Consider the following 21,005-nt stretch of genomic DNA (forward strand, 5'->3'; position numbering starts at 1 on the left):
ACCAATATGAACTTTGTTGCGGTGCATTTTTTTCATCGCATGATTTCCCCACCTACACGCTCGCTTTCGTTCCCATGCGTCCTTTCCAGAAGCTCCTGGCTGCTATGCAAGACGCAGTTCACTCACTGCTTTCCGTTTTCCGCGCGTACTTTGCCCACGCAAGCTATCGCCTGCATTCTAACTACGCCTCTTTAAGGCCTGCGTTTGGTGCACGTTTCCTCGTCGCATTTTGACGTCTGCCTCCATCCCTCGTCACTGAGCAGTTTCTTAGGGCTGGCAACAGTTACAAAATTTTCATATTCAAGTAATGCAAGTGATGAGCTCACACGAAATAGTAATTAGTGTCTGGATTATGATGTAACGCAGGTCCCCCGATGTCGAGTGCGCCGGTCGCGGATCGTAAACATTCTAACAATAGTTTTGATCCCTAGCTTTACCGATGCTAGAATTCCCAGATGGAACTCTGGCCGCGCGATCGCAGAGCAGCCATGGTTAGTACAAAGATTTGTCTGATCTTCGTGCTTGTGGCTTGAGACTCTCGTATGGTATTGTTTTTTACGCTATACCCTGCATAACGCAAAAAAAACGGTCCTGTATTTTAAAGCAATCGATGCTTTTATCAATGCAGAAGGTCCTATCAAAACGCATAATCGCTGCTAATGGCAGCGGCTCAGTCTGTCTATGTGGCCAAATTGAAACGCGCAAGTGTCTGAAGGTGTTTGGTTGCCCACGAGAAATTCATGCAAAAATGTTCCAAAAGACTGGTAAACGTCTTTCAAATATTTGAAAGACGTTTAATGCATTAAAGAAAAGAAACACTGCGAAGGTGTATACTCCATTGGTTTGCTAGAGGCATTGCACTAGTCGCGGTTTACCGAGTTGAAAGTAACTAGAGTGTTCTAGACGTTATTGTACTTGATTATCTTTTACAATTTGTTTACGTTGTTTAGCCTAACATTGACTTCAGGCAAGATGTTACCAGATATAATCAGTCACTCCACTTAGATTTCCCAAATTTTCTGTAAGCTACTTTAGCGGTTCTGATGATGGAAAGCCTGTGTCCTGCACGTTGCCAGTCCAGTTAAAGGGACAGAGCCTGCGGAACCGCGACCAACAGGCCATGAACAAGGATGCTCTACCCGCCGTCTTAGGCTACTGGCAATCGTCCTTGCTTGTAGGGCCTGTTCTTATGTACATGAAAAGGGAAGGAAATAAATCATGTTCCTGAAATTCTAGTTTGTGAAAGCTGTCACCTTTTTTTAATCAGGAGAATATTGCAGCATGCGAAGCACAAATCTTGTACAAACCTTGAGGATGAAAGGGCGGAGAGGCTGCGGAATGATCTACGTTAGACCAGACGATACGGTCACCGCTTGTTGGAAATAGAGCATGAGTTCGATGCTCAACACTGCATCGCTGTCTGCTCTGTTACAAGGCGGCTACTCAAAATAAAGGATTATTTCAGGATCGGAGATACTGCAGACAATTCATAGTGTTTGAAATTCTGCTGAAACATGTATTTTTATATCAAGAACCGAGGTCAAAATGCGCAAACTTCGCGCACCTAATTCTAGCAGGGAGTAATGATTAAATTACCTTCCTGAAACCTTGCTTTCCAGCATTCTGTAAAGGCCTAATCTTAAGACCACTGGGCGTATTGTGAGCAATATACTAAAGGAACACACTCCTTCTTTTTCATTGCTTTCTGACATATGCATCAATACGGAGATTCGTCTGTAATTCTGAATTTGCTCTGCCATTCTTTCATCTTCAAGTCTATAAGTTCGGTTACCAACACCGTTGTTGCTTTCGTTGAAGTTACGGTGTGCAGGTATTTAGTAGATAAGTAGCGTGTTGAAATTGAACTAGGGCTTGCGGTATCGATGGTGTAATTTTTGAAATTGAAATGGTGTCATTTTGAAATTGAAAAAGGTTTGTTGTTTAAGGAAACCAAAATAAAGAAGAACACTGCGAAACCGTATACTGTCTGTCTGCTTGAGGCATTGCGCCAGTTGCGGTTTACTGAGTTGCAAGTAACTAGCGGGTTTTAAACCACATTGTACTTGATTTCATTCTACAATTTCTTTACATTGTTTAACCTAACGTTGACTTGAGGCAAAATATCAGATGCAGTCGGTTACTGCTCTGAGATTCCCGCAATCTTATTTCAGGTGGTTCAGCGTTTCAGATGATGCAAAGCCTGTGTCCTGCATTTGTGAGTACAGTTACATGCACAGATTATGCGGAGCCGCCAGCAACAGGCGAAGAACAAGGAGGCTGTACTACTCGCCTTCTTAGGGTATACTGGCAATCGTGCTCGCTTGTAGGACGAGTTCTTATGCTTTGGATAAGGAAGAAAACAAACCATGTCCCTATAATGGCTAATTTGTCAAGGCTGTCGCCTTTTTATAAGCAGGATGAGATTTCAGCATGCGTCGCACAAATCTGATGCAAACCTTGAGGCGGAGAGGCTGCGGAATGATTTCTGGGAGGCCAGAAAATTTGGTCAGCGCCTGTTGGAAATACAGCCTGGATTCAGCGCTGAACACATCGCCGCTCTTTGCACTGTCACAAGACACCTACTCAGATTGGAGAATCGTTTGAAGCCAGAAGACAATGCACATAATTTACGGTGTTAATAACCATCCGCATATATATATATATATATATCATCATCATCATCAGCCTAGTTACGCCCACTGCAGGGCAAAGGCCTCTCCCATACTTCTCCAACTACCCCGGTCATGTACTAATTGTGGCCATGTTGTCCCTGCAAACGTCTTAATGTCATCTGCCCACCTAACTCTCTGCCGCCCCCTGCTACGCTTCCCTTCTCTTGGAATCCAGTCCGTAGCTCTTAGTGACCATCGGTTATCTTCCCTCCTCATTACATGTCCGGCCCATGCCCATTTCTTTTTCTTGATTTCAACTAAGATGTCGTTTACCCGCGTTTGTTGCCTCACCCAATCTGCTCTTTTCTTATCCCTTAACGTTACACCCATCATTCTTCTTTCCATAGCTCGTTGCGTCGTTCTCAATTTCAGCAGAACCCTTTTCGTAAGCCTCCAGGTTTCTGCCCCATATGTGAGTACTGGTAACACACAGCTGTTGTACACTTTCCTTTTGAGGGATAGTGGCAACCTACTGTTCATGATTTGAGAATGCCTGCCAAACGCACCCCAACCCATTCTTATTCTTCTGGTTATTTCAGTCTCATGATCCGGATCCGTGGTCACTACCTGCCCTAAGTAGATGTATTCCCTTACCACTTCCAGTGTTTCGCTACCTATCGTAAACTGCTGTTCTCTTCCGAGACTGTTAAACAGTACTTTAGTTTTCTGCAGATTAATTTTCAGACCCACCCTTCTGCTTTGCCTCTCCAGGTCAGTGAGCATGCATTGCAATTGGTCTCCTGAGTTACTAAGCAAGGCAATATCATCAGCGAATCGCAAGTTGCTAAGGTATTCTCCATCGACTTTTATCCCCAATTCTTCCCACTCCAGGCCTCTGAATACCTCCTGTAAACATGCTGTGAATAGCATTGGAAATATCGTATCTCCCTGTCTGACGCCTTTCTTTATAGGGATTTTGTTGCTTTCTTTGTGGAGGACTACGGTGGCTGTGGAGCCGCTATAGATATCTTCCAGTATTTTTACATATGGCTCATCTACATCCTGATTCCGTAATGCCTCCATGACTGCTGAGGTTTCGACTGAATCAAACGCTTTCTCGTAATCAATGAAAGCTATATATAAGGGTTGGTTATATTCTGCACATTTCTCTATCACTTGATTGATAGTGTGAATATGGTCTATTGTTGAGTAGCCTTTACGGAATCCTGCCTGGTCCTTTGGCTGACAGAAGTCTAAGGTGTTCCTGATTCTATTTGCGATTACCTTAGTAAATACTTTGTAGGCAACGGACAGTAAGCTGATCGGTCTATAATTTTTCAAGTCTTTGGCGTCCCCTTTCTTATGGATTAGGATTATGTTAGCGTTCTTCCAAGATTCCGGTACGCTCGAGGTTATGAGGCATTGCGTATACAGGGTGGCCAGTTTCTCTAGAACAATCTGACCACCATCCTTCAACAAATCTGCTGTTACCTGATCCTCCCCAGCTGCCTTCCCCTTTTGCATAGCTCCTAAGGCTTTCTTTACTTCTTCTGGCGTTACCTGTGGGATTTCGAATTCCTCTAGGCTATTCTCTCTTCCACTATCGTCGTGGGTGCCACTGGTACTGTATAAATCTCTATAGAACTCCTCAGCCACTTGAACTATCTCGTCCATATTAGTAACGATATTGCCGGCTTTGTCTCTTAACGCACACATCTGATTCTTGCCTATTCCTAGTTTCTTCTTCACTGTTTTTAGGCTTCCTCCGTTCCTGAGAGCCTGTTCAATTCTATCCATATTATAGTTCCTGATGTCCGCTGTCTTACGCTTGTTGATTAACTTAGAAAGTTCTGCCAGTTCTATTCTAGCTGTAGGATTAGAGGCTTTCATACATTGGCGTTTCTTGATCAGATCTTTCGTCTCCTGCGATAGCTTACTGGTTTCCTGTCTAACGGCGTTACCACCGACTTCTGTTGCGCACTCCTTAATGATGCCCATGAGATTGTCGTTCATTGCTTCAACACTAAGGTCCTCTTCCTGAGTTAAAGCCGAATACCTGTTCTGTAGTTTGATCCGGAATTCCTCTAGTTTCCCTCTTACCGCTAACTCATTGATTGGCTTCTTGTGTACCAGTTTCTTTCGTTCCCTCCTCAAGTCTAGGCTAATTCGAGTTCTTACCATCCTGTGGTCACTGCAGCGTACCTTGCCGAGCACGTCTACATCTTGAATGATGCCAGGGTTCGCGCAGAGTATGAAGTCGATTTCATTTCTAGTCTCACCATTCGGGCTCCTTCACGTCCACTTTCGGCTAACCCGCTTGCGGAAAAAGGTATTCATTATCCGCATATTATTCTGTTCTGCAAACTCTACTAATAATTCTCCTCTGCTATTCCTAGAGCCTATGCCATATTCCCCCACTGACTTGTCTCCAGCCTGCTTCTTGCCTACCCTGGCATTGAAGTCGCCCATCAGTATAGTGTATTTTGTTTTGACTTTACCCATCGCCGATTCTACGTCTTCATAAAAGCTTTCGACTTCCTGGTCATCATGACTAGATGTAGGAGCGTAGACCTGAACAACCTTCATTTTGTACCTCTTATTAAGTTTCACAACAAGACATGCCACCCTCTCGTTAATGCTATAGAATTCCTGTATGTTACCAGCTATTTCCTTATTAATCAGGAATCCGACTCCTAGTCCTCGTCTCTCCGCTAAGCCCCGGTAGCACAGTACATGCCCGCTTTTTAGCACTGTATATGCTTCTTTTGTCCTCCTAACCTCACTGAGCCCTATTATATCCCATTTACTACCCTCTAATTCCTCCAATAACACTGCTAGACTCGCCTCACTAGATAGCGTTCTAACGTTAAACGTTGCCAGGTTCAGATTCCAATGGCGGCCTGTCCGGATATATATACATATATATATATATATATATATATATATATATATATATATATATATATATATATATATATATATATATATATATATATATATATGCATATATAAATATATGCATATATAAATATTTAGAATTCTTTGTATTTTGGAACTTCACGCACTAATTCTCAGCAAGAGTTGTGCAATATATCACCTTCAAGTTCATTTCGTACGTTCAATCGATATGGCAAAGCTTCAATATGAAATATTATGTCGGCTTTTTCAACATTGTATTCATTATGTGAAGCAATCAGTAAATTGAACTAGAATATCTGGCACTGATTCTTTTAGTTATCGAAGGCCTAATGTGGTTTACGGAGTTCGGTACGGGATTAATCCTCGAAGCTTTAAACAATGCGCAAGCCAGTGATGCAGGATTCCTTTTCGAACGCTGGAAATGATCAGTCTGTCTGCACAATAAAGGAGGGCTTAATGAGATGCCTAATAATATCTCGAAAACGTTTCTTTAATTGAAACATTTTTTAACGTTTTGTAGGTAGTGACGAACGGAAAAGCAAAAGTTGCACCAATGCTTCAGTTGATGTCGCGGAGAGCCCGTGGGTCCAAACTTGGTAGTGAAACCAATTTCCGCAGAATTGGCTAGAAAGTACACCACAGTGAGTAGAGCGACAATGGCTTTACGTACTCTCTATACTCTGTTTCATATTTAACAGGGAACGTGGCGGAAGCTGCACAATTCGTGAGGTCATAGATCCCTCATACTGCGCGTTTCGCAGCGCAGTTGTTCTGTTGCGATACTAACTGTGGGGAAACTCCAGTTGATTATCCACCCTCGTCGTAGTCGTCGCCCTGAAATTCTCTATGAATTCCAAGCGCTATAAAATAGCGGCCGCGCGCCCTGCGCTGTAGGTACAAGGGTAAATGTGCGAGTGGAAGCCGAGAGGGATGGTCCGCCCTCTGTGACTTTTCTGCTTCTGTAGCAGAGCCAACTAACGTCATTGAGTAACTGGGCGGGAAAGCAACTCCGCTGCCCTCCCACCAGTCGTTGCAACTTCCTTCCTCTCCCCTCACCCTTCCTCTTCTCCGAATGCGCCCAGCGGCACCTGCTTCAGCCGCTCGCCTTTAGGTTCAGTAGCGCTGTTTCCTTGTCGTTACCGAGAAGTAAGCGTGCCCTGCCAGGTAAGAATGGATGAAGGAATAAAACTGGGAGGGAGCGTCACGTGATTCTACTAGTCTGGACAAGCCAACCTCCTCTGAAGCCGCCCCTCTCGCTCGCCGACGCCTTGTGCGCGGTGCCTTTTGGGTAGGAATAGGCTGCATCGCTAACGGACCATTCCTGTTTGGTTGGTACGTGGTAACGATTAGTGGCGTAGGTTCACCTGCCGTGAAAGGCACGGAGGCACGTATGAACTCTGGATTTCTGCTACCGTGTGCGTCGTTCCTCGCTTCAAATGCGTTGCCGTGAAGCGTGGAGAAAGACTGGAGAGCGAGGCCCATGGCGACATAATATTCAAAGCATCACTCGCGCTCACCGCCGCAGTTAGTGGGCTCTCTGACCTTGAAACCCGTCCAGAGTATGACAATCCTAAAGCTCCTCCATACACGTTTCCGCCGACCAGGTTAAGTACCGCCAACCTGCCCTCCTCCTCCATGCTCCTCTCCCACTCACCCCCCTAGCTCCCGGCGGCAAGCGGAACTTACGTAGCTGCAGCTTCCTGTTCCGAGTGGAAGTGACGCTTTGTTTTTTAGCGCTGTTTACTTTCACGTCGCTGGAAAGGCTTCAATTGCACGAGCTGTGGTTGAAACTGTTAATGCGATTCCATCCAAGAACCACCGCCTACTGTAACCAGCGATCTGCTCGTGTTCGCTGCTTCGCGTCAACCTGCGACGGGTTGTGGCACGAGCGACAACGTACAGTGGAATGTAGTGCCTAGGCGCTTGGAGACCATTGCCGTTTTTCGTACATTTGGAAAACAGCGACCGCGAACTACTACTTCAGCGGAATACACAGCTTCTCGCCTTTGCATTCTTCTTATGGTGACTGCCACAGCTCTGCTAAGCATGCGCGGGCGTCTCACCATCGTCCAACAGAAGTCAACGCGGAAATTCCCGCAGCGCAATTCCAGGAAGCGGAAATGCCGGAACCGGAAATTTTTAAACCGGAAATTCCGGAACCGAAAATACCGGAACCGGATTTGGTGTGAGGGAAAAAGGCGGTGCACAACAAAGGTTGTCGCTACTTAAGAAAGCGGCGGTGGCGCGTGGATGTAGGGGTTTTAGCCAACCCGAGCGTGGTCTATCGTTTCGTCAAATTAGCGGTTGTGTACTTGAATGCGTCGCGTATTTTCTTGCTCATTTTTGTTCCGCTGAGTACCACCTATATGGACGTCAGACTCTGGAGTTTTGCAAGACGCGTAGCGCCACCTGCTGTTGCGAAGAGGCAGTAATTGAGTAGTGCGAAGCCCGACTCCCTTGCTAAGTTGCCTATGCAGCTAGCAACTGCGAAACAACGATTTAGACAGATTTTGAACCATATTGCGAGTGTTTTGCGCCTTTAACACCCAGACAGAGAGCTATGAATTTCTACGCTAGTCGGACGCGCCGCCGAAGTGCCATAAAGCGCTTGCTGGCTCACTCTTCAGACTGATGGCGGAAGCGACGGCAACCACGATAGCTCCGCGCGCTACGAAGAAACGCCGCAATCGACGCTACTGTTGTGTTGTAAATCGCCATGAACGTGAAGGGCAGAATAACAACGTTCAGTTTTACCGATTTCCATTGCGATCGTATGAAGGGGAAAGGCGAGAGCGCTGAATACGGGCCGTTCAACCTGTTGGTTAATCGGATTACTTGCATTCCCGACAACACAGCGGCTCGCATGAGAAAGTGCGACAATTTTGTTATTCTGTAATTGTGCTGCGTGGCCGTGACGGAGGACCGTGGTAACCAAGTGAAAACTCAAGAATCTGCAGCCGCCACTTCGTTGGTAAGAGAAAAAACAACGTTGCGAACCATCCTGCGTATGTACCATCGATATCTCCACCTTTTAACAGACGTCCGCCTCCGCTTGACTCAACAAGTGGAACGGAGAGATTTGGCAGGTCAGCTTAACGAAACATTTTGGTTCGTTTATGAATTCAATATCCTGTTCTAGAGTACGTCGTATCACGAGCACATTTCTACTTTCGGTATTTTGCATGTCTTGCGCCGATACAACAAGCACGCTTCGCAATGTACTGAGCCTGCTCGACTGCGTTTTTCAAATGTGAGCAATAAAGTTGCCGTATAGGAGCGAGCACTGGATGAGTAATTGCGAAGTAACGCACTTGTGTAAAGAAAAAAAGAAAGTTCGCGTTTATTTAAATTTATTTGTGCGCGCTTGTTGCTCGAAGCGTCTGCGAAAAGTTCAAATTATGGTACTGAGCGATACTGTAGCTCCTGCGAGAAAGAAAGATGCAGCGGGTAGGCACTGTAAGAAGCTTACTTTCGTTATGATAGCTGTTTGCTGCCTTGGAAAACGTTTTCTGTTTGCTGCAGTGGAAAAGGCTATTAAAAGATTTACTCTCTGTAAATAATTGCGAGACAAAACATTACGATAAAATACATGAAAATATAGCAGATACTTAAGTCTTGTGTTCAGGACATATTCAATATGAACCAATTTGAAATGCTTAGATTTTTATGCTGATATGCCTATAGACAAACCTGATGCACTCTGTACTTGCGAGTTGCAGCACGCCGAAATAACACTTGAGACTATTTTATATTCTACACGTACTTCGCCCTGCTGAGCTTCCTTTCTGAAGCGTGGATAGGCGGAAAAAGCTTTCCAGCTCCTTGATTTTTAGGAAACCGTGCCTCAACACAAACGAAAGAGAAAGGTCCATTGTGGTCTATGCACCTTCGCTTGCAGACACCTCTTCTTGCACTACCCAGTTAGCGCCAAGGCTGCGATGGGGGCGCTGGTGACGGGTTATTCCGCAGCGCCGCCTGGGCAGAGTCTGAGGTCTATAGGATGATACGAGACCTTTCGCGGAATGATTATTTGTCGCGTGTTTGCTTAGTAAAAGGTTCTGCACTCTAAACGCCGAAGTTCTCGCCTTTCCTTGAAATTTGCGTGTACTATATTGTAAGATTGTATGGTGCGACGTCCTTAAGCTGTTGGGACGGGTCTATTGAGTTCTCGTAGGTCTTTTCAGAGCCAGCAAGCATTGAGCAGAACGACAGCGTCGACTGGGACCGTCTGCCATTAACATTGGCCGGCAAGGCCTCACATATGGTCGGCGGACCCGCCTCGCCCGTCCATTGTTGGGCACAAGTTGAAAATTTTTTTTCTTTGACATTGGAAAGCAGTCGCTACGGACCCTGAACGTTCGCTTGAGCGCCTTCACATGTTTTCAGAGGCGAAATACATCATATCGCTTCCCTCGAGATGACCCCAAACGGGACGAATCGCCGTGGGCTTGGTTTGAATGCTTGGTTGCCTTCACACGTTTGCAGGGCGAAAGATTTCCTCCTTTTCCTGAAACCACCCTTAAAAGCAACGAGTCGTCTTGAGGTGGCCGTCGTGGTTTCTTGGGCACAATGCGGATTAATTATCTGCGTTCGTTCTTGGCAGCATTAATTACCAATATCAATTAATTACCAATGCCTTCGTTCGCTACAGCATCAGTGCCTGTCTGCTGCTTTTTTAAGCTGCAAGCTTCGGGGTAATTCGGTGCGTTACCTGCTTGACAGCAAACACGCGGTGTGCGTTTGCCACTGCCGACTATGTGCGTATTTTCCAAAACTCCCGGAGCAGACGCAACCAAAGCGAGCCGGCTAAAGCTAACGCTTGCCTGTCACGTGAGGGCCTAGTTCCCATCATCCCATTCTTCTCAATTTTTGTGCGACTAGGCTTCGAAATTGTCACGTGACACTCCTTCCTAGTATTTTCTTTCCTCTATGGTGGCAAGGCTCGCGGTTCTTGCTCGCTGTGCACCGTGCCCTCCTTGGTTTTGTACGCGTTTGACTGGGTGGCGCCCGATTCAACCCAAGAGAGAAGGGAAGAAGCGTTAAGAGGTACAGGGCGCTGCCATCGTTGCCTACTGCCTTTAGCACAGTGGTTCAACACTCTCACCGATTGCGAACGCACTCTTGTGCAACGCCACTTCGACGATGGGCCCTAGAAGGATGTGTCGTTTCGCTAAGGACAGAAGGTGAGCGCAAAATTAGCTTCCTCGTTTCATTTATGCTAATCAGTTCAGTCGAGAACATTCCACCCTTGTCCTTCACTAATGTGTGTTTTATTAGTGTGTATCTTGACCAAGTCAATAAAGCTACGCCAGTAATCTGTTGTCTTGAAATATGACATCATTTTTTTGTTATGGCAAGATCGGCAGTATTGGACAATACAGAGCAGATTCAAAGACAGATTGCGCGACGTATCACGTGCGCACGCAAGACAAAAAAATTAATTCGGGCAGAAACGCCCCGCTGGAGAACTGTCATATAGCATATAGTGCGTATTCTTTTATGGTGTACTTGCCCATGAAGCTCATACTATACCGTTGAAACCAATACTCCCATTTTTCAAGAAATAACCTTCTCCAAAGCATGTCAGGCACACTATATTGGGATGTCTCCAGTAAACTCGTTTTTACCGATATGAACTTTGTTGCAGCGCATTTCTTGTATCGCATGATTTTCCCGCCGGCACGCTTGCCTTCGTTCCAACGCTTCCTTTCCAGAAGCTCCTGGCTGCTATGCAAGACGCAGTTTACTCACTGCTTTCAGTTTTCCGCGCGTAATTTGCCCGCGCAAGCTATCGCCTGCATTCTAACTACGCCTTGTTAAGAACGGCCAGCTGCAGTGCAAGTTTGCCAGCCAGTTACGCCAGCGGTGGCAACCTCATCTTGGAATGCCACCGCCAACCTCTAGCCACGGCGTGGCTAAGTCGACTTTGTGTCGGTAACAATACGCGCATCCTCCACTCTCCGTCGCTTCAGCTAGGATGCGTTGTGACTGAAGGAGTTCGCCGAAGCAGGCTTTGTGCGCAACACGACAACGCGGACCTGATCTGCTACGGGTGGGGGAGTTGACGCGGGAACGCCGAGGAAGGCTCCTTCGCGCGCACCGACCAAGACGCAAGACAATGTGCTACTCGCGACGGTTCCGAGTTCCACGAAATTCGTGCGGTGTGGTGTATGTGTAGACCGTCCTGCGGAGAGGCGGCTAGTTTGCGATGACTAAACGAACGTTCGCGTCACCTTGTATCGCGGGAGGACCGAGTGTTTAAACACTGCTGTTGTGCAGATAGATGCTCGACTCATTTTCTTAAGCAGTCTTGTTAGACTGTGACACCTTCTTAAGCAGTCTTGTTAGACTGTGACACTTTCTTAAGCAGTCTTGTTAGACTGTAACACTTTCTTAAGCAGTCTTGTTAGACTGTGACACTTTTCTTAAGCAGTCATGTTGGACTGAGACTCTCTCTCAAGCAGTCATGTTAGACTGATGTACTTTCTCAAACAGTCATGTTAGACTGATATAAATACTGTAAATAAACCCATATTCCTCGTTCTCGATGAGAAGCAGTCCTTCCTTTCATCAACGTCCTCAGCGTGGATAAGTTGGACGACGGCATGGGCCAGCTACCTTCGAATTCATGCTGGACTCCAATCTTGACAACGGATCACGAGCGATGGGATCGAGCCCCCAATCCTGACAGCCTCCGTAAGGCCTGCGTTTGGTGCACGTTTCCTCGTCGCATTCTGACGTTTGTCTCCAGCCCTCGTCACTGAGCAGTTTCTTAGGTCGGGTAACAGTCGCAAAATTTTCATATTCAAGTAATGCAAGCGATGAGCTCACACAGAAATATTAGTGTCTGGAGTATGATGTAACGCAGGTCCCCCGATGTCAAGTGCGCCGGTCGCGGATCGTAAACATTCTTACAGCAGTTTTGGTCCCTAGCTTTACCGATGCTAGAATTCCTAGATGGAACTCTGGCCGTGCTATCGCAGAGCAGACATGGTTTGTACAAAGATTTGTCTGATCTTCGTGCTTGTGTCTTCAGACTATCGTATGGCATTGTTTATTACGCTATACCCAGCATAAAGCAAAATATGGTCCTGTTTTTTAAGGCAATCAATGCTTTTCTCCATGCAGAACCCCCTATGAAAACGCATAATCGCTGCTAATGGCAGCGGCTCAGCCGGTCTAGGTGGCCAAATTGAAACGCGCAAGTGTCTTAACGTGTTTGCTTGCCCACGAGAAATTCATGCAAAATTGTTCCAAAAGACTGGTAAATTCATGATTGAAAATAGGTTTACTCCGACGCAACATAGCAAATCAGAACAAAAGGTCATAGACGTTTCGCCACCTATACAGGTGGCATCTTGAGTGTGCAATGACACAAATGTGGCGAGGTGCAATCTTCTCTTCCCACGCGTCCTTGTATGCGTCCCGCAGCGAGCCACGGTCGACGTTGCACGCTAATTCGTCACAACGGATGAACCGCGACTGCAGCAGTTTTCTTTCCCGCCACTTTTGCTCTTGGGCCAGCGTTGTTGTATTGTCAAGATCGAGACTATGCCGCATCGTCCAACAGTATTCAGCAAGTTCGGTCTTAGCCCGCGTTGCATGTGTGCCCTTGGCAACGTCTCCTTCATGTTCTTTTAATCTCGTTGACATTTTCTGCCGGTATCGGCAATTTAAGTCGCCTCACAATTCCCGCACAGGACTTTGTCGATAGGGGAACACACAGCGCAAGAAAACTATGAAGTAAGTTAGACTTTTAGCTTTGCCTTATATGTGATACTTATCTTCGTAGGCCATCTAGTGCGTAGGGCGTATAAAAGGATGACTATTAGAGCTACAGAATATGGACCGAGGGAAGGGAAGCACCCTCAAGGACGGTACAAAATTAGGAGGGGTGACGAAATTAGAAAATGTGCAAACGCAATTGGGGATCACCTAGCGCAAGACTGGGGTAATTGGAGATCGCTGGCAGAGGCCTTCGTTCTGCAGTGGACATGGAAATAAGCGGGTGGTTATGATGATACGTGATACCTTGGACCCTCTGCGCTTGTGCAGCTTCTCCATCGAACCATGGTCGACAGGCCGAGAATTGCAAGTTTTGGCAAACCGCCATCGCGTACCTTGCTAGAGCGTAGAGTCAAATTAACGGTGCCATGAAGAATAACGCTTTTAAAACGTTCGGCATTATCAGTGCGTCAATATGGCTAGCGCTACGGCGCCATTTGTTAGATGAAAGTCAAAACGCTTTTCCGTCTCGGTACCGTCTCTTCAGGCTTTGCAGCTTCAAAACAAATAGCTGTGGGACCCTCAGTAATAACGTCGGAACATCTCTAGCGCTTTGTTCTCTGCGTCAGATATGACCGAGCGATGGCCGCTTTTACCATTTCTTTCTGTCACAACGTAGAGCAAGGAATAAGGGGGAATTTGGATCGAATCATCGGGGACTGCGCTGGTGCGGGCCCTGTTATTGTGCTGCCTAATCATAGTAACCTGCAGGGGTAGTTAATAGTAAAGGACGCTTATGCTCAGAGGGCCTAAGGTATCACGGTAACGTATCACGTGTAATGCAACCTTCAACTCCCTACTATGTCTTTACTGAAGTGAAGTAGCAATGAGGTTCAAGCTGCATGACCTTTGCCTAAATCTGTGGTAGCATGTTTTTTTTTAAGTAATACAACGGTCGTGTTTGAACCAGAATGTGACATAGGAGCGACCAAGTTTACACAAGACTATTGCGGCCTATTCTGCAAGTTAAACGCCAGAAGCTTCAGAGTATTGCTTAGATTGATATATAGTTTAAACACAGCGTCAGAGATTTAGGGTTTTTCGCGATGTACTACTGATTCATCTCAGTTCTGCAGAGCAGAAGCACATATATAAATGTAGTTCTTTTGGTAACTATTCAAAAATAACTGTAGCTAGTGCAGCACATGGCGCAATAAAAAAGTCACATTTCATAACATCACCAAATGTTTGAGGTTTTTGTGCACATTTCATTATATCGCCAAATGTTTGAGGTTGAATGTTTGCTGCTATTATCATGTAGTACGATGCTTCGAATACTACAAGCGCCAGATTTATATTCTGAGTTCCGCGCAAGTATTAACCCAAGATTATTTCCGCGCAACCTTGAGCGATCGGAAAGCGCGTTTTCCGCTCTTGGCCGGCGGAGAAGGGAGGCTTTGCGTCCGGCCCGCGGAGCCCTCCCCATCTCAGTAAGGTGCCTGGTGGTGGTCCCGTGCAGACGATGACCTCTCGATGAGCGCATATTTCCCCCTCATCTTTTAAGAGGTTCAATACTTACAAGCATTTGTCTCGCAAACCATCTTTATTTCAAGGGAATTTTCCACGTCTCAATAATTTCTCTCGTCGTATTCGAGTGCTGATTGCCGTGTTATAGTTTGTACACGAAGATTTCCCTCAAGTCTAAATATTTTAAGGCAGTTTCCTAGTCTCTAAAGCCGCTCGAGCTCGCTCTTGTCCTCGGGCGGCCATTTTTCCAAGAAAGTATGCCTTCCAACCACTATCCACCCACAAAACCACTTCCAACCACAACCACTTCCAACCACAAAAAACGACTATCGCGGACAACATCAGTCCGTTTCCACGTAAATATGAGGCTCGGAGCAGGAGCTATGGCGCTTCAAAGTAACGTGGGGCCTGACGAACCAACCGAGTGAGCTATCTTTCCGGTCAACATCCAATGGTCACGAGTTCAAATCGCCTGTCATGTTCCTTTTTCTTTCCGCTTTTTCTTTCTTTTTTCTTTCTTTCTTTTTAATGCCTTTTCCTTTATTTTACCACTGTACGGGTACCCTCCTAAAAAAAAAAGAAAAAAAACATATATATCTTCAATTATGTATGGCCACACATGTGCAGGTCATAAATACCAGGTTCTCTAGCCGAGTGCTATCCGTGCAGTATAACCGAGCTCAGATTGGTCCACCTTGACTGATCAAATAGGGCACCACTGTAGGTTAAATGAGGCGTACAACTCCTGTGGGACCCGCCGTGGTTACTCAGCGGCTATGGTGTTAGACTGCTGAGCACGAGGTCGCGGGATCGTATCCCGGCCACGGCGGCCGCATTTCGATGGGGGCGAAATGCGAAAACACCCGTGTACTTAGATTTACGTGCACGTTAAAGAACCCCAGGTGGTCGAAATTTCCGGAGTCCTCCACTACGGCGTGCCTCATAATCAGAAAGTGGTTTTGTCACCTAAAACCCCATAATTTAATTTTTAATTGAACTCCTGCGGGGACGGTAGAGTATCCGCCTCCCGTGCAAGAGGACCGTGATTCAAATCCCGATGCCGCACAATTCGCCACCGGAAAATACAAAAAAAAGAACCGTGTTTTGAGAAAACTGCACAAACAGGCCTGGAGTGCAGCCTGATCCCGGTGACCAGAACCGGTAACGCACTCTCTCAACAGAGCAGGATTGGCCACCCTGGTGCAGTACTTGGCCACAACCTCCTATATGAACCCAACAATCAAACCCCGGCCCTCAGTCCCCAGCAGCTGCGAAGCAACTGACCACGGCGGCGGTCAGACCTGCGACGCTGCAGAGGGTGCTAAGAATCCCTGGCTCCGGACAGGCCGCTATTGGAATATGAACCTGGCAACGTTTAACGCTAGAACGTTATCTAGTGAGGCGAGTCTAGCAGTCCTATTGGAGGAATTAGAGGGCAGTAAATGGGATGTAATAGGGCTCAGTGAAGTTAGGAGGCCAAAAGAAGCATATACAGTGCTAAAAAGCGGGCACGTCCTGTGCTACCGGGGCTTAGCAGAGAGACGAGAACTAGGAGTCGGATTCCTGATTAATAAGAACATAGCTGGTAACATACAGGAATTCTATAGCATTAACGAGAGCGTGGCATGTCTTGTTGTGAAACTTAATAAGAGGTACAAAATGAAGGTTGTACAGGTCTACGCTCCTACATCTAGTCATGATGACCAGGAAGTCGAAAGCTTCTATGAAGACGTGGAATCGGCGATGGGTAAAGTCAAAACAAAATACAGTAAACTTATGGGTGATTTCAATGCCAGGCTAGGCAAGAAGCAGGCCGGAGACAAGTCAGTGGGGGAATATGGCATAGGCTCTAGGAATAGCAGAGGAGAGTTATTAGTAGAGTTTGCAGAACAGAATATGCGGATAATGAATACCTTTTTCCGCAAGCGGGTTAGCCGAAAGTGGACGTGGAGGAGCCCGAATGGTGAGAATAGAAATGAAATCGACTTCATACTCTGCGCGAACCCTGGCATCATACAAGATGTAGACGTGCTCGGCAAGGTGCGCTGCAGTGACCATAGGATGGTAAGAACTCGAATTAGCCTGGACTTGAGGAGGGAACGGAAGAAACTGGTACATAAGAAGCCAATCAATGAGTTAGCGGTAAGAGGGAAACTAGAGGAATTCCGGATCAAGCTACAGAACAGGTATTCGGCTTTAACCCAGGAAGAGGACCATAGTGCTGAAGCAATGAACGACAATCTTATGGGCATCATTAAGGAGTGCGCAATAGAAGTCGGTGGTAACGCCGTTAAACAGGAAACCAGTAAGCTATCGCAGGAGACGAAAGATCTGATCAAAAAACGCCAATGTATGAAAGCCTGTAACCCTACAGCTAGAATAGAGCTGGCAGAATTTTCTAAGTTAACCAACAAGCGTAAGACAGCGGACATAAGGACCTATAATATGGATAGAATTGAACAGGCTCTCAGGAACGGAGGAAACCTAAAAGCAGTGAAGAAGAAACTAGGAATAGGCCAGAATCAGATGTGTGCGTTATGAGACAAAGCGGGCAATATCGTTACTAATATGGATGAGATAGTTCAAGTGGCTGAAGAGTTTTATAGAGATTTATACAGTACCAGTAACACCCATGACGATAAGGTGAGAGAGAATAGTCTAGAGGAATTCGAAATCCCACAAGTAACGCCGGAAGAGGTAAAGAAGGCCTTGGGAGCTATGCAAAGGGGGAAGGCAGCTGGGGAGGATCAGGTAACAGCAGATTTGTTTAAGGATGGTGGGAACACTGTCCTAGAAAGACTGGCCACCCTTATACACAATGCCTCATGACCTCGAACGTACCGGAATCTTGGAAGAGCGCTAACATAATCCTAATCCATAACAAAGGGAACGCCAAAGACTTGAAAAATTATAGACCGATCAGCTTACTGTCCGTTGCCTACAAAGTATTTACTAAGGTAATCGCAAATAGAATCAGGAATACCTTAGACTTCTTTCAACCAAAGGACCAGGCAGGATTCCGTAAAGGCTACTCAACAATAGACCATATTCACACTATCAATCAAGTGATAGAGAAATGTGCGGAATATAACCAACCCTTATATATAGCCTTCATTGATTACGAAAAAGCATTTGATTCAGTTGAAACCTCAGCAGTCATGAAGGCACTACGGAATCAGGGTGTAGATGAGCCATATGTAAAGATACTGGAAGATATCTATAGCGGTTCCACAGCCACCGTAATCCTCCACAAAGGAAGCAACAAAATCCCATTAAAGAAAGGCGTCAGACAGGGAGATACGATATCTCCAATGCTATTCACAGCATGTTTACAGGAGGTATTCAGAGACCTGGAGTGGGAAGAATTGGGGATAAAAGTTGATGGAGAATACCTTAGCAACTTGCGTTTCGCTGATGATATTGCCTTGCTTAGTAACTCAGGAGACCAGTGGCAATGCATGCTCACTGACCTGGAGAGGCAAAGCAGAAGGGTGGGTCTGAAAATTAATCTACAGAAAACTAAAGTAATGTTTAACAGTCTCAGAAGAGAACAGCAGTTTACGATAGGTAGCGAGGCACTGGAAGTGGTAAGGGAATACATCTACTTAGGGCAGGTAGTGACCACGGACCCGGATCATGGGCTGGGGTGCGTTTGGCAGGCATTCTCAAATCATGAATAGCAGGTTGCCGCTATCCCTCAAGAGGAAAGTGTATAACAGCTGTGTCTTACCAGTACTCACGTACAGGGCAGAAACCTGGAGGCTTACTAAAAGGGTTCTGCTGAAATTGAGGACGACGCAACGAGCTATGGAAAGAAGAATGATAGGTGTAACGTTAAGGGATAAGAAAAGAGCAGATTGGGTGAGGGAACAAACTCGGGTAAATGACATCTTAGTTGAAACCAAGAAAAAGAAATGGGCATGGGCCGGACATGTAATGAGGAGGGAAGATAACCGATGGTGATTAAGGGTTACGGACTGGACTCCAAGGGAAGGGAAGCGTAGTAGGGGGCGGCAGAAAGTTAGGTGGGCGGATGACATTAAGACGTCTGCAGGGACAACATGGCCACAATTAGTACATGACCGGGGTAGCTGGAGAAGTATGGGAGAGGCCTTTGCCCTGCAGTGGGCGTAACTAGGCTGATGATGATGATGATGATTTCCCTTTGCAGTGTACCTTTGATGACTCCACACTGTAAAAATGTGTGCACTCTTAATGATGTTTTCTTGTCGCACGGTAGGACCGCAACTATAAGGGCCTCACAAGAATTTATAGACAACGACACCTGAGCCATAACTAGACGTGCAATGACAAAAGACGTAGTTTAAAACTATGTAATCTTACCGACATTCTTGGGCGCACAGAAATATCACACAGAAGAATTTCTGAGGGATAGATACGAAAGTCTCTTGTAGGACATTTCTTTGCGCCGAAGGCCGTCAGAATGATTACATAGTTTTCAACTACGTCTTTTCTCATCGTACGTCTAGTTAGACCGCCGTTGTCGTCCGCTATAAATTTTTGTAACGCCTTTACGGTAGGGGTGTTACCCGTGGGACAAGACACCTTTAAGGATGTAAACATTGTTGCAGTGCATGCGATTTCCTGTATTTCCAGGAAATTTTAATGCGAAAGCATTGCATGCCCCGAAGAAAATCCGTCGCGAAGTTGGCGTGACCGAAAGATGGTACTAAAAATGGCCGATGGCGCAAAGAGCAAGAAAAAAAGAACAGGTCACAAACAGCTCCGATTCACTTAAGATTTTTCGGGGAGGTTTCCCTAAACGAAGTAAATTATTGGCTTCGAAAAGAATAGTTGGTAAATTTCGGTCCGGCGGGGAACCGAACCCGTGCCTTTGAGATGCGAGACTTGCACGCCGCACCGACGGTACGGCGGCTCCGCGGTGCTCGCCGACTAAAGTTGCGCCTAGTGCGTGGTTCATTTCACGCGTGACGGCGCAGCCAATGGGGAGGAGGTGGCGTCACGTCATCGGTCTATAAGATGAGTGCATACAATAAAACGCACTAATGTCCAGTTGAATGGCGCTGAGCGGTACTTCGAGCTGTGCTTCTCCTTGGCAAGCAATCGCGTTCACCCGCTTGGCGCGTTTTCATTTGGCTTTACCGACGCGCAGTTAAAACGCAGGCGAGAGCATGCGCAGTCAAGGAACGTGCAAAAAAAAAAAAAAACATTTCACCAAAGGGTTTATAATTCTTTCGAATTCTCACACGTCAGTAATCCTCAGTGTCTCTGTCGAACTTTAATAACTTACCGAACTGTGGTTATTAAAATCACTATTTCAAAACCTTACCGAGTACGGCGCCGACGAGCAGCGCTAGTAGTTCGAGTGTCCTGATCATCTTGCCACCGCGAGAGCTTCGAGGAAAGGTGGGCGACACACTCGAACGAAGGAGTTTTTGAAGGAGCTGGAAGCACACTTCGTCATTCTCGCCTTATCGTCCAGAAGTATTGGGAGCGCAGAGAAGCAAAGCGTTATCAGGAGCGGCTTCACAAGGAAAACACTGGTTGCGAAAGCAGTTTCGCAACAATGGTTCTCCACACCTTGGGAAGTGTGCGTTAAGATGACGCGGGTAATGACGCAGTGTTCAGTGTCTAGAATGTTAGGTAGCTGTACATTTAGGATTTACGCAGTGTCTGCGGTGTAATTCTCGGGCGGGGTTCTTTGCTGTGTCTCGAAGTTTTATTTAGCACTTGTTTCTGGGAGGCTTTTGCATGTTGCTAAATACCCGGTGTCTGCGCTTGAAACAAAGGTGAAAATTGTCACAGATACATTGTATTTTCAGTTACGATTCCTTGCCACATGGCTTTTGCGTTTCTTTCGGCGCCTATTTATAGGGTGTTTCTTTTTAGCTGCATCGAATGTTTCAAAATGGCCTGTGGCAGATAGCGCAATATGAACATGGAACAAATTCTCAGTACTATACCAGTTTCGATATATGCGCCGTGGGACTTGCAGTAACAATGCGTTGCTGTTCGACTTGCTCTCTTTAATAAAACGCTGTCTTAGGCATTTGAGCACTACAGTAAATGGAACGCCAATGCATTTTGTCGGACCCTTTAAAATTATTACCTCGAAAATGATGTAGCCCCAATGATTCGCTCCAAGTGGACTGGCCTTGTATACTCATTAGCTACAATTCGTAGATCGAAATATGTGCCGTAAGGCAATTAATTAGAGAGCAATTAGCTTATACATGTTAC

The 21,005-nt window shown here is 46.1% G+C and overlaps 1 protein-coding gene across 2 annotated transcripts in view; it reads right to left on the minus strand.

The window, feature by feature from the left end:
• The window catches only part of LOC129385680 (uncharacterized), a 63,029-nt gene extending 42,587 nt beyond the window's left edge, over nt 1–20,442 (minus strand). The window contains exons 1-2 of one of the 2 annotated variants that reach the window (XM_072289085.1): nt 20,095–20,442; nt 2,457–2,513 (exon numbers count right to left, since the gene is read on the minus strand). In XM_072289085.1, the coding sequence (XP_072145186.1) occupies nt 2,457–2,513; nt 20,095–20,143 (106 nt within the window). In that variant the 5' untranslated portion in view covers nt 20,144–20,442. The remainder of the gene's footprint in view (nt 1–2,456; nt 2,514–20,094) is intronic. The other variant, XM_055072593.2, reaches the window with a different exon arrangement.
• Nucleotides 20,443–21,005: the final 563 nt, after the last annotated feature.

The sequence above is a fragment of the Dermacentor andersoni genome, chromosome 7, assembly GCF_023375885.2.
Source record: "Dermacentor andersoni chromosome 7, qqDerAnde1_hic_scaffold, whole genome shotgun sequence".
Classification (NCBI taxonomy): Eukaryota; Metazoa; Arthropoda; class Arachnida; order Ixodida; family Ixodidae; genus Dermacentor; species Dermacentor andersoni.